The 12,198-nt window shown below is 54.0% G+C and overlaps 1 protein-coding gene across 1 annotated transcript; it reads right to left on the minus strand.

The window, feature by feature from the left end:
- Nucleotides 1-259: 259 nt before the first annotated feature.
- Nucleotides 260-11,574, minus strand: LOC109370556 (maestro heat-like repeat-containing protein family member 2B). The gene is made up of 30 exons (XM_085210242.1): nucleotides 11,550-11,574; nucleotides 11,196-11,317; nucleotides 10,943-11,065; nucleotides 10,645-10,810; nucleotides 10,390-10,488; nucleotides 10,076-10,227; nucleotides 9,593-9,736; nucleotides 8,979-9,071; nucleotides 8,625-8,694; nucleotides 8,397-8,510; nucleotides 8,239-8,312; nucleotides 7,787-7,906; nucleotides 7,534-7,641; nucleotides 7,185-7,344; nucleotides 7,018-7,058; nucleotides 6,700-6,841; nucleotides 6,203-6,255; nucleotides 5,790-5,897; nucleotides 5,425-5,544; nucleotides 5,104-5,226; nucleotides 4,813-4,968; nucleotides 4,469-4,591; nucleotides 4,088-4,167; nucleotides 3,535-3,670; nucleotides 3,326-3,418; nucleotides 2,840-2,926; nucleotides 2,538-2,661; nucleotides 2,216-2,325; nucleotides 1,583-1,735; nucleotides 260-1,344 (listed from the first exon to the last, which is right to left on the minus strand). Exons 1-30 carry the CDS (start codon nucleotides 11,572-11,574, stop codon nucleotides 1,027-1,029), a joined length of 3,537 nt encoding a protein of 1,178 aa, XP_085066368.1. The 3' UTR covers nucleotides 260-1,026.
- Nucleotides 11,575-12,198: the final 624 nt, after the last annotated feature.

The raw sequence follows: 12,198 nt of genomic DNA on the forward strand, positions 1-12,198 counted from the left end.
CTGTGATCTTCTCTTCTCCTTCTCTTCTCTTTTCCCTTCTTTTCTTTTCTCTTTTTTTTTCCTGTGATTCTGTGATCTTCTCTTCTTCTTCTCTTCTCTTCTCCTTTCTTTTCTTTTCTCTTTTTTTCTGTGATTCTGTGATCTTCTCTTCTCCTTTCTTTTCTCTCTTTTTTTTTCTGTGATACTGTGATCTTCTCTTCACCTTTCTTTTCTTTTCTCTCTTTTTTTTTCTGTGATTCTGTGATCTTCTCTTCTCTTTTCTCTCTTTTTTTTTTCTGTGATTCTGTGATCTTCTCTTTTCTCTCTTTTCTTTTCTCTTTTTTTCTGTGATTCTGTGATCTTCTCTTTTCCTTTCTTTTCTTTTCTCTTTTTTTTCCTGTCATTCTGTGATCTTCTCCTTTCTTTTCTTTTCTCTTTTTTTCTGTGATTCTGTGATCTTCTCTTCTCTTTTCCCTTCTTTTCTTTTCTCTTTTTTTCTGTGATTCTGTGATCTTCTCTTTTCCTTTCTTTTCTTTTCTCTCTTTTTTTTCCTGTGATTCTGTGATCTTCTCTTTTCCTTTCTTTTCTTTTCTCTCTTTTTTTTCCTGTCATTCTGTGATCTTCTCTTTTCCTTTCTTTTCTTTTCTCTCTTTTTTTTCCTGTCATTCTGTGATCTTCTCTTTTCCTTTCTTTTCTTTTCTCTCTTTTTTTTCCTGTGATTCTGTGATCTTCTCTTTTCCTTTCTTTTCTTTTCTCTCTTTTTTTTCCTGTCATTCTGTGATCTTCTCTTTTCCTTTCTTTTCTTTTCTCTCTTTTTTTTCCTGTCATTCTGTGATCTTCTCTTTTCCTTTCTTTTCTTTTCTCTCTTTTTTTTCCTGTCATTCTGTGATCTTCTTCTTCTCTTCTCCTTTCTTTTCTTTTCTCTTTTTTTCTGTGATACTGTGATCTTCTCTTCACCTTTCTTTTTTTTTCTCTTTTTTTTTTCCTGTGATTCTGTGATCTTCTCTTCTCTCTTCTATCAGCCCCACCGTTTTAGACAAAACTCTCTTACTCTCCTCCACATCTCACTAGAAAAAGGAGAGTCACAAGTTGTGACTGAGAAATTTTTGCCTCAAACACAGTTTGAGAGAAAAAAAGAAAAACTGCTTCCTCCCAGGATCCCTCTGACAGAGGCAAGCTACAACTGGGACCGCAGCAACAGCAAAGGCAGGAGTGCCAGTACCTGTCTGTGGGATCAAGCAGCCGGGAGATGTTGTCAATTACAACCTCTTTGTGACAGCGGATGAGGATAACCACAGTCTGGCATAGGAAGGGCATGAATGTGGACGATGTGCAGCTGCGCAAGATGCGGAGGATTGGTAGCACCTGAAAGGAGGAGGAGAAAGAACGACTTGCTGCATCCTTGACTCTGCAGTGCCTAACACGACATTCAGCACATGAGCAGTGCCTGCTCCCTTGACATGCTGCCAAGGCCTAAGCCTAAATTGCATGCCAGCCCTGGCTCTGCACTCAGGCTGTGCTTCTTTAGCACAAGAGGCAAATGGCACAAGGCATAGTGCAACAGCCAGAAGAAGTCCAAGACACGTGGAAGAAAGTCTCTTACGTTCCAACAGATGTCCTTCCTGTACATCTGCAGGAAGGTGATCATCCACTTCCCAGCTGCACGCACGCGCATTCCTTTGCCTTTCTGCAAGGTCGCCTTGATGGCCATCAGGAAGTCAGCAGTGCGCTCCAGGGGGAAGTTTCTGCACACGATCTGCAGAGAAAAGAAAAGCAGGAGAGAACTCATCATTGCTCTGTAGCAGCTCTTCAAAACAGAAAGCAGTCTTGAGGACGTTCTTAGTTCAGCAGCTTGCCGCTCATTCAGGCGGCAATCACAGCACTCCTGCTCTCTGTACCCTGCTATTTATACGGAAGGCGGTTGAGCCTTCTCTCAGCTTCTCCACCAATGGTGTTTGCTTACGTGCAAAGCCTACCTCCCAGCAGCCACAGTCATACATGCACATAAACTCACGTGGTCACACACACACACACACACACACAAAGTCGTGGACTCAGCTCCTTGCACGGGGCGCCTGAAGGACAGACATAGCTCAGAGCCTCCTACTACTTGCTGAGAAAAGCGGTCTCAGGGTGACAGCTCATTCTGGAAATGGTGTGAGAGGCTGGGGGCTGCATAGGGTCGTGCAGAAGCCTGTGCACTGAGATCCCACCACCCCTTTTTGGGTCCACTTACCCTTGCCAGTTTGGATGATATCTGGAGCTGAGCGATGGTACTGCAGTTATTCAGCTGCTCACACAGGCTCCCAATGTCTCCTGTCTCGATGACTCGGTTGGCCGCCTTGGCTGGAAAGAGCACAGGAGAAAAGGGAAGTCATGCTTTTGGAAATAGAACTGTTGTCCATGGGGGAGAGACAGAGGACAGGGTGGGGACAAGAAGAGAGCTGTGCACAGTGCCTCTCCCTCCTGTAAACAGGGCCCAGCCCTCTGGGCACTAACAGGGCTCTGGTAGTGCTGCGGAGGAGAGCACAGGGCTGGTGCACGCCTGCTCTACTCACCTTGAATTCGGAGAAGGGAACTCAGGCAGGTGGCGGCCAACTGGCGGGATGTGGGCATGGGGTCACATGTCAGTGGAGCCAGCAATCCCACCAAGGAGCCAAAGTGTTCGCAGGCATCTCCTCTCTGCAGTGGCGAGAGGCAGGAACAAAGCTGTAGGCAGCCCCAGCTCTCCCTAGCTTCTCCTGCCTGTGCCTTCCCCACGCAATGGGTGACACAGCATGCACAGCTGGGCGGAGCTCGCCTTCCAGCTCAGGAGCACCAGGGAGGGAGCAGGGGGCATGTGTTGGGGCTCTTTACTCACTCGAAGCTCTTCACAAGCAGCCAGCATCTGGGAGCAGGTCTGCAGGGCCCTCTTGCGCTCCCACGCGTTGTCTGATGTCATTGATTTCTTCAGGACCTGGAGGAAAGCATCTGTCTCACCGAGGACATATTTTCTTTCCCTTCCTGCCACTCCTCTCTCTGTCCCACCTTTCCTGGCACTTTCCCTCAGGGCCTGCCCTGTGGTTCCACATGCCCCCCCACCTCACTGAACACTGACACTGCTGCCCCCGCTCTCTGCAGACACTCCTGCTTCCTCACCCAGGAGCTTTTCTTCAACTGTGGCCTGCCAGGGGCTGACTTCTGCTTTTCCCCCTGCAGAACCCATTTCTCTGCCCATTTCTGAGCTCGCAGTGAACTGGCCCATTAGCAGGAGATTTCTCCCCCTTTAATCATCCTCTCAGTCCCCAGATCTCTGTCCCTGCTATCGACAGGCACCATGCTTTCTCCCTTGCCCCACAGTACTCACATGGACTATATTCTGAAAGAAGCCACTGGTGGGCTCTGTCTCAAGCAGGACTGTCATGAGCCGGCCCAGAGCTTTCACTGATGTTTGCTGAAGCTGAAAGCAGAAGAGGGGATTGAGGTGTGGCATCATGGCTGCTGCCAGAGCATAGGTTGTGTATGCTGAGGTAGGGTTCGGACTGAGAGGTGGCCGGGAAAGTTACGGCAGGTTACCTGCAAGTACTGAGCTGCTTGCTCTGACTTCTTGATCTTCAGCATCATCTCTGCTGAAGGGTGTGTAACGATGTTTATGCAGCACAGAACCAAAATTTCATGCATGTCCTTGCTTTCTAAAGAGGGCTTCAGCTTGCTGACAGGAGGAAAATGGAAGAGAAAGCAGAAAGAGCCTTCACCCGTGCTCTCCAGATTGGTTCAGACAATATCTGACTTTCTCCTAATTGACAGCTGCAAAGCCAACACCCCCAGCTCATGCTGCTGAGCACTGTCTTCAGTTCCATCAGCACGCTTCTCCTCCCTAGCAGCACCTCCCACTCCGTGAACCACCTCCCGCTCTGAAGGGAAGGAGACCCCACGTCTCCCTTCTCTTCCCAGCCAGGGTACAGGAGCACCAGGGGCCTTTCTCCCTGCCCGGAACCTCTATTTCACTGGGCACAACAACCCAGCCGTTTCTACTGTAGATGGAACTCCTCACCCCCTGCCCCTTCCAGGCCTTCAGGAGCTACCCAAAACGGGGACCACCATCCTGACTTGCAATCCCAGACCTTACCTCAACTGCTCCACAGCCAGAACCACCTTGAGGGGCACTGGGGAGACAGGGGTGCCCAAGTAATACTTCCTCAGCAAGTCCTGCAAATCCCAGAAAGACATTGTCAAAGTGAGCAAGGGGCACACAACAGCTGTTCCGCCCAGCCCCGACACAGACACAACTGCCATGCACCCGCCCCATCACTCTCACATTTTCCATGAAGGTACTGCAGGATGCAGCAGCTCCTGCCCAGCCCACTGCCTAGTCACTGCCTGCCAACACCCAAGGTCCCCATCAGCTGGAGATGTGTGGCTGAGGGAGACATGTATGCCTCCAGGGAAGCTAGCCTCGTGGCACAGCCCAAAACTCCGCTGCAGAGAGCCCTAGTCTCTAGGCACTCACCATCAGGATCTCCAGCAGCTTGCTCTTCAAAGAGGTATTAAAGCAGGCGGAGCCACCCACAGCATGGAAGGCAGAGCTGAAGTCAGTGATGCTCTGCACCAGCGCGAGCTTGTTCTGCAAGTCCTGAGGCCCAAGAGAGAAAAACTTTCTTTGAACTGTGGGAAGGGCCGAGGACTGAAGGGGGGACACGTGGAGGCAATGCTAAGGGAAGGGCTTGGATATTCATCTGGGCACAAACCATTCCCCAAGGGACCTTTGGAAAGAGAAGGCCCATCTCAGCATCCCCCCATGTGGAGGGGCTGCAGCTGGGCAGTCAGACACCCTGGCACGTTTTGAGCTCTCACCCGACAGCTGCAGCTGTACAGCAGCAGGATGTTGCCCACGATGTCTCCCTCCAGGCGGGCAAGCAGCTGTTCCTTGGAGGCTTGCAGTGCCAAGCTGCCATGGGCGAGGATGAGAGCGCTGCGTGTAGCATGAGCTCTCTTGCTGTTCAGCTCCATCTGTGTGAGGAGAAATGCCTTGAGACACTCACTCAACAGACCCCAGTGCCCCGTGATGCACCTGGGCTCCCAAGGCAGGAGCTGCTCTGAAAATAAGGCAGAAGAATGCCAAGATGGAAACCCGTAACACTTTACCTTCTTGTGCCTGGAAATCCTCACATTCCAGCCTTTGCACAGCCTGGACGCAAACATGGTGAGTGTGTCCAGGACTGTGTGGAAGTTGCTCTCAGCAGCATGGCTGACAAGAGAGATCATTCCCTGCACAAAAGAACAAGGGGCAGTTGGTGCAGGCCTGAACCTACTGGCGAAGCCAGCCACAGTGGCCGAGCTAGTCGTCGCCTGAGGGAAATGGCAGCACTGAGGAGATCAAAAGGCTCAGAGCAGAGCTAGGAGAAGCCCTCTGCCCCATGGACAGAGTGGGGATGCTTGCAGGAGCTGGAGGAAAGGAGACCTCACCTGGGCCTCAGATGGCTCCTCCGCTTTTGCTTCCGCCAGGTGCTGCAGCAGCTTCTCTTGGATGTGGAGGACTTCCTTACAAGCTCCCAGAACGGTCCCCAGAGCCTTGTACAGGAAAGACTATGTGGGAGGAGAAGGAAGAAGTTGAGATGTGGCAGCAGCCTGACCTGTGGGGGGAGGGCCAGGTGGAAGGACCCACGCTCCCTGGGAGTTGCTGAGAGCAGCTGCGGGGCCCATCTGTAGCCAGCCCCTGGGCAGTTTGCAGGGAAATGCCCTTTGGAGGGCACAGGCCGTGGAAGCAGCGTGAGCAGGCCGTGTGAGCAGAGCACCAGCCTCAGCCCCAGCACCAGCTGGAAAGTGCTCACCTTTTCTCCAGAGCTGCTGGGACAGCTGCTCAGCTGCCGGCTCAGCTCGCAACTCAGGGCCTTGGTCCAGGCCTCATCCTCCATGGTGTCCAGCGATGCCCTCAGGAACTGTTGGAGAACAGGAAAAGCCAATGTTCCCTTGCCCTTTGCCTCTTCCCTTACTCCCAAGTTGCCGCAGCCTTTTCTGGGGACAGGTGCCTGGAAGAACAGCCCCTTTCCCAGCTCCCCCCAGAATTCCCTCCATTAAAGCCGCCTGCTGCTCCTCTCCTAAGACCCTCCCTTGGTCTTGGGACAAAGAGGAAGAGGCAGTGCTGCAGAGAGGCTGTTTCTGTCCCGTGGTGGCTCATATGGGAGTGGGGCTCCTTGTGGCAGGCAAGCACTTCTCTGCATTGTGTCTCCCCGCAATGCTGTACCTTTAGCAGTTGGCGCTCCCACTCTGCAGTGTCCGGGAAGCTCTCATCTTTCCCTGCACAGCAATAGGAAGCAAAAGACCCTTACTTGGGATCAAAGCACAAAAGAAGAGCTGCTGCAAACATTGCTTGGCCTGGGCACTCGGCACTGCCAAGCTGGGACCCACACCCCCTATACAATGACCTGTGCCTCCCCACAAACACTGTCCCCACAGGAACACAGAACTGCTCCAAGACTGCTGTCTTAGGGGACATGAAGGGCCCATCCATGTCCTGGAGTGGGCAAATCCCCAGGCGGAAAGGTCCCCCAGCCTCACTGCCTGTTTCCCTGGAATGGGAACAGCAGCAGAGCAAGCACTGGGCTGCAGGAAACACTTCCCCTCTGCCATGCTGCAGAGCTGCATTTTCACTCCTATGCAGGAAAGACTCCTTTCACTCCTACACTTCTTTCACTCCTACACTTCCATGCCCCTGCCTCGCCCATCCCACCAGCACTCTACCTTCGAGGCACTGCAGCAGCAGGGGGATCTCAGCAGCCCACATGGCCCCCACAGCTCTGTGGATCCTGCTGTGGAGATTTTGGATGAGCAGTAAGGCAGCAGCTTGGAGTTCGCTGCCTGCAACAGGACTCCCTGCCACCACCTGAACGAGAGCAAGGAGAAGCTGGGTCATTTCTGCAGCAAGAGCAGTGGCTTCCCCCTAGGAGGGAAGCAGCTTGGCTCTGTCCTGATGTGCAAGGAGCAGCCAACAGCTTTGCCCATGGCCATGCTGCTTCCTCCTCAGGGCTTGGGGCACTGGTCTCTGGAGCATCTACTCACCAACAGGCGTGCCAGCAGTGTCTGGGGAGTAAGCAGTGGGCCTGCAAGGAGAAAGAAGTGCTGAGTAAGACTCCAAGACACTCTGTGCCCCGCCACGTGTACTCCACTGTCCCTTCTGGGTGCTAACACAGGTCAGCAGAGCTCACAGGGGGAGCTTCTGCTCCTACCTTGAAACAAGGAGCTGAGGAAATGGGGATCCAGATCTTGTATCTCCTGCCCTGTCAGGTCCCCTCTCTCAGCCAGAGCTCGGATGCAGTGGGAGACCGGGATAAGCATGCCGGTATACTGGGCTGGCACCACAAATAGCAGCAGCCGCGGCCACAGGAGCTGTAGGGAGTGAGGCAATTGAGCATGTCAGCATTCCTACCTCCACACAGAGATGAAGAGGACTTTGTGAATTTCCCTGCATCTTGTGTGCTTCAGAGCACGTTGGAGGACAGACCTGAGGTGTTAGAATGGGACGAGGAACATGTGGTGCAAAGGCAAGGAGTGGCAGCAGGGCAGAGTGTGACTTACTTTGGAGATCCTTCTCTCAGAGACATCCAGTGACCCCAGGATGTCCATGCACAGCTCTTGGAGTGCTCCTTCTTCTTGGGCTTCCTGAGCAGAAAGGTCTCCGGCTGCCTGCACAACAGTGTTGTTGAAACACCAGTTACTCCCAGTTCTCAGGAGCCTCTCGGGAGGCTCAGGTATGGCCCCATGGGTGCTTCTGTGCCAGCCTCTGAGCAGCACAGGTCTTCCAACAGGAAATGCTGCCCACTGTCCTTACCCTTCTTCCTGTGGCGCGGCTGAACTCGCTAAAGATGTGCCCCACCACATCCCAGGCTGAGCAGCTCCAGGGGTTAGCACTGAGCAGGTCATTGGCAAAATGCAGAATGGCCCTCCTCACCTGCCAGAGATCAATTGTGGGTGTGATTTTCCTGCTCAGAAGGTCAAGGGAAGCCACCTGCTCATCAGGGCAGCCCTTTGGGCATGAGCAGAGACAACAAGAGCAGAGAAGAAGCCTTGGCTCCTGAGTTAAGGGCCAGGCCTTAGCACCAAGCTGTGCGCTTTCCATACACAGCACAGGGACCTGATTGCTCCGCTCTGCCTGCTTTCCCCACAGGAGCCAACGTGACCATGTGGTCAGTGCCCCAGCACATCCGTGGTCACCCCAGCCCTGCCCATGCTGGCAGCAGCATCACCACCCCGACAGCGCTCTCCTTTCCCAAACCAGCTCACCCGGGGCCTGGGGTCACTACACAAATGCTGCACAACCTCCACAACCTGGAGCAGCTTTTCTGTCATTACGGGCTCTGTAAGAGATGCATAGAAGCATGAGTGGAGGCACAACCCAGATGCAAAAGGGATCCCTGGAAATCCCAACCCGTGGTACTGACCATCAGAGCGAGCCAGAGCACTGAGCAGACCTAGGGCTGCCACACAACCGGTCTCCCACTCATCGCCCAGCTGCGACTGCAGAAACAGGACCATTGCCTCTGGGCAGATTTGGGCTGTGGGGAAGAAATCCTGCACTGGTTAGCAAGCAACTCACGCCCATTCGTGAGGTTTGCGAGAGAGGTTATGGACAGGGCACTTCCAAGCATCACCAAGTCTCCTCTCCTTACCCTGCAGCATGATGCAGTGGGTCAGCTCTGCTCTGTCAGCCTCACTGTGCTGCTTGGTGTCATCATAGAGCTGTGGGAACAAAGTCCATTTGATAAAATCACGTCAGCACTGACGATAGAAAAGACACTGTGCTGCCAGCTCCTGTCTCCCCTTGGCACTTCAGGAAGAGGACAGGCAGACAAAACCCAGCCCGCCCCACAGCATCCCTGGGGGCACATGCACAACTTTGGAGCAACCTCGGGCATGCAGGAGCTAAGGCTGAACTGCCTTAGTCAGGGGCTTGGAGCTTTGCAGTCCTTCTGAGGCTTAGCCAAGAGGGAAATTTTGTGGGCACAAGGATAGGTTTCCTTTACCTGGTAGAATACAGCACTGGTGATGGCCAGAAACTTGTCCTTAGGGATGGCAGACTCAACTCCCTCTAAGGCCTCCAGGAAGATAGTGAGGCTCTGCAAGAGACCAGGAGAGGAAGAAAGGGCTGAAGCCACATCTAGCCACTTGGGAGCGGAGAAACTGTTCTGCAGTGGTTTGTCTGCTGGGAGAAGCTCCCACACAGGTGTTCTTGTTTGTCCCCTCCTCCCAGCAGCACCATGAGAGTCTCTCTGCTCTCAACCAAGCCCTGTTTGGGCATCATTTGCAAGCTTTTCCCACCCAGCAGCCCTCTTCTCCTCCATCAGATGAAACTGGACATGGTCCCCCTGGCTGTTAGCACACAGCTCCTCAGGCACTCAGAGCCCCGTGGTGGTGAAGCCTCCCATTCCCAGGATGGGCCCCAGTGACTCCTGGCTTCGTTCTGGCTCCTGTCTGGGTTGTTCCTTCCTTGACTGAAGAACTCAGGAAGCCTCAGACCTCCCTTCAACACCTATTCCTCCTTTCTCCAAGGGCTCCCAGCCTCCTCCCTGCAACCCCCTGACCCCTCATGGCACTTCATGGGCCCCACATCCACACTGAGCCCTGCACAATATCTCACCTTGGCCATCCTGCAGGTGTCTTGCACCTCCTGACATGAGTGCACGAGCCAGAGGAGCTGCTCCCAGACGTGCTCTCGATGCAGCTCCTCTTGCAGGAGGACAGCCATCATGGAAGCCACGGCCCCGAGGACGGCCTGTTTGTCCTGGAGAGGGATGGCAGAGGCCCAGCATAAAAGACTGAAGGTCTGCCCTCCTACAGAGAGGGCTTTCCTTTCCCCTTCCCCATTCCCCCATGCCCAGCAGGAGATGGGCTTGCTCTGGAGAGCAGGCAGGTTTTCCCCACACCCTCATCCCCAGCTCTCCCTGCCACAGTGCTGTGACATGTGGCTGCTTCCCGGCAGGGAGATCCAGCCCCGAGCCCTTTGCAGAGCCAGCCCACTCCATCTTGTAACCCCTCTGCTCTCAGCCCTTTGGGCACAGACAGAGCTGCCAACATGGATGTCTCCGATGCCATGCTGGGCTGGGAATGCAGCAGTGCTCACCTCTTCCTCCTGGCAGTCCTGCCAGTTCCTCACCACAGAGAAGAAGAGCTGGTGAAGATTCTCATAGATTTGATCTTTCTCTGTGGCAGGCCAGGGGCAGTGCTTTCCAAAGGACAAGTGAATCTTGACTCCATCCACCCATTGCTTCAAAACTGGAAAAAAAAAACAAAACAAAACAAAGTGACATCAACAAAAAAGGAATGATTAATTAAAAAAAAAAAAAAGAGAGAGAGAAAAGGGAGCCTGTGAAAGTCTGCAGCAGGGTGAGGTGCAAGGGCTGTCCCGAGCCCACCTGCTCTGGGGCTGGCACTCACCAGCACAAGCGATGCGCAAGGTTTGGCCACTCCTCACCTGGCCCACCACACTGCGCAGGCCAGCCAGCGTCAGCCACACAAAGGAGATGCACTGTGGAGCTGCAGAGAGGAAGGAAAGGGTCATGGTCAGAGCACCGGCAGTGAGGGAGGAGGGGCTGCAGCCCTGCATCCTCCAGCTCAACACAGATCATGTGCAGAGGGGTGAGACCCCTTTGCCCGGTTGTTATAGATGCCAGGACACTGAGGGCACTCTACCATAGACGCTGAAGAGTTTGCTCAGGGTGACGAGCACAAACTTCTTGGACATCTCCCCTGCGGCCTTCAGGTGGCCCTGGAGCTCGGCCATCACCAAGCTGAAGTGTGTCCGGGCCAGAGCCACCAGGACATTGCTGGCAGCTGTCCTCATGCTGTCCGTCACGCCCTGAAAAAGAGTCATTGATGACACACGGCACAGGAGACTGCTCGAGCCCTTCCCTTGGAAGGGCTAAGCCACCGCCAGCAGAACACCAGCACAGGCAGGCGGCTCCCTTTGCCTTCGGGAGTGACCCTTCACCTGGGCTGCTGTCAGGTCCTGGGACACCTCTGCCAGCAGCCGGTTCACCACTCCGCACGGTGGGCGGCTGTCATCTTCCCTCAGGACGTGCTCCAGCTCGCAGTACGCCTGCGCTCGGTCACCCTGGGGACAAAGATCAGTCACGCTCGCTTTGCCCACTGCCACCCATTGCTATGCTGATGTGCTGCCAGGGCCTGGCACCCACGGGACAAAAACCATGGCAAGGATCGATGGTTGGACGTCCCCAGCTCACCTTCTGATCTTGCAGACGCTGCAGCAGTAAAGTCACGGCACAGGCAGGGACAGGGCTTTCCACCCTGCCTCTCTCCCTGCGACGTGTACATCTGGGCATGCAGCCCACACAGGCAAAGAGACCTGGAAGGAAAGAGCAGAACAACTGCCACCAGTGTTGCTTGGAGCCAGGGCCAAGCATCCAGCCAGCTCTGGGAGAAATGCTCTTCCAGCCCCACAGTGTGGGGTGGGCTGCACTGGCACATATGTGGTTAGTAGAGCAGGGACAGTGCTGCTGGCATGTCTTAAAGAGACACTGGTGGCACACAGGTGCTCAGGCAGCGTCACGGTATCCAGAGAGGTGGAGGGACCTCACCTCGAAGGGCTCTCAGCCGCTCCATAACAGCAGGATGTTTCCAGATAGACACAACGCTCTCTCTGGGTTCACTTCCTGCGCGTCCCACAAGCGGACTGAGCCACCACTCCCACCGCTGCCTCAAGGGCATATGAGGTAGCTACTGTGACATCACACCGCAGTGTCTCCTCACAGAGGGCTTTGTGATGCACTTGGCTCTGGGGTTCCGGTTCCATGCTGAAGCAGGGAATCACCTTGGCAGGTGAGGGAAAGCCCCTGCCAGGGAGCAGCTGCTGGGCACTGTTACCTGATACTGTCTTATTGATTGAGGTCTCCATACCAGGAAGCACTGAGGCCCCCACCAGCTACCCAGACAGCCTCTCCAGAGAGTTTGCTGTTTTCCAGGGGCATGTGTCAGAGACATTAAGGAGTCTCCACCATATCAGATCAAACAAAAAGACCACCATCCACTTGTTGTTATTCAAGTAGGGTCATGGGAGGCTGCCACGAGTGTCATGGTTTTGTGATTTTTGGTTTTCAGTATTCCACATCATAACGTCATGTAGTGCACTGGGAGTCAAAGTGTTAAAGTTCTAATTCCAGGTACCTGTCCCTATACATCGTGGAAGTCATGCGATCTGGCTCTTCCTGGTTGGGTGGTCTCTTACTG

This window comes from Meleagris gallopavo, chromosome 1, assembly GCF_905368555.1.
Source record: "Meleagris gallopavo chromosome 1, MGAL_WU_HG_1.1, whole genome shotgun sequence".
Taxonomy (NCBI): Eukaryota; Metazoa; Chordata; class Aves; order Galliformes; family Phasianidae; genus Meleagris; species Meleagris gallopavo.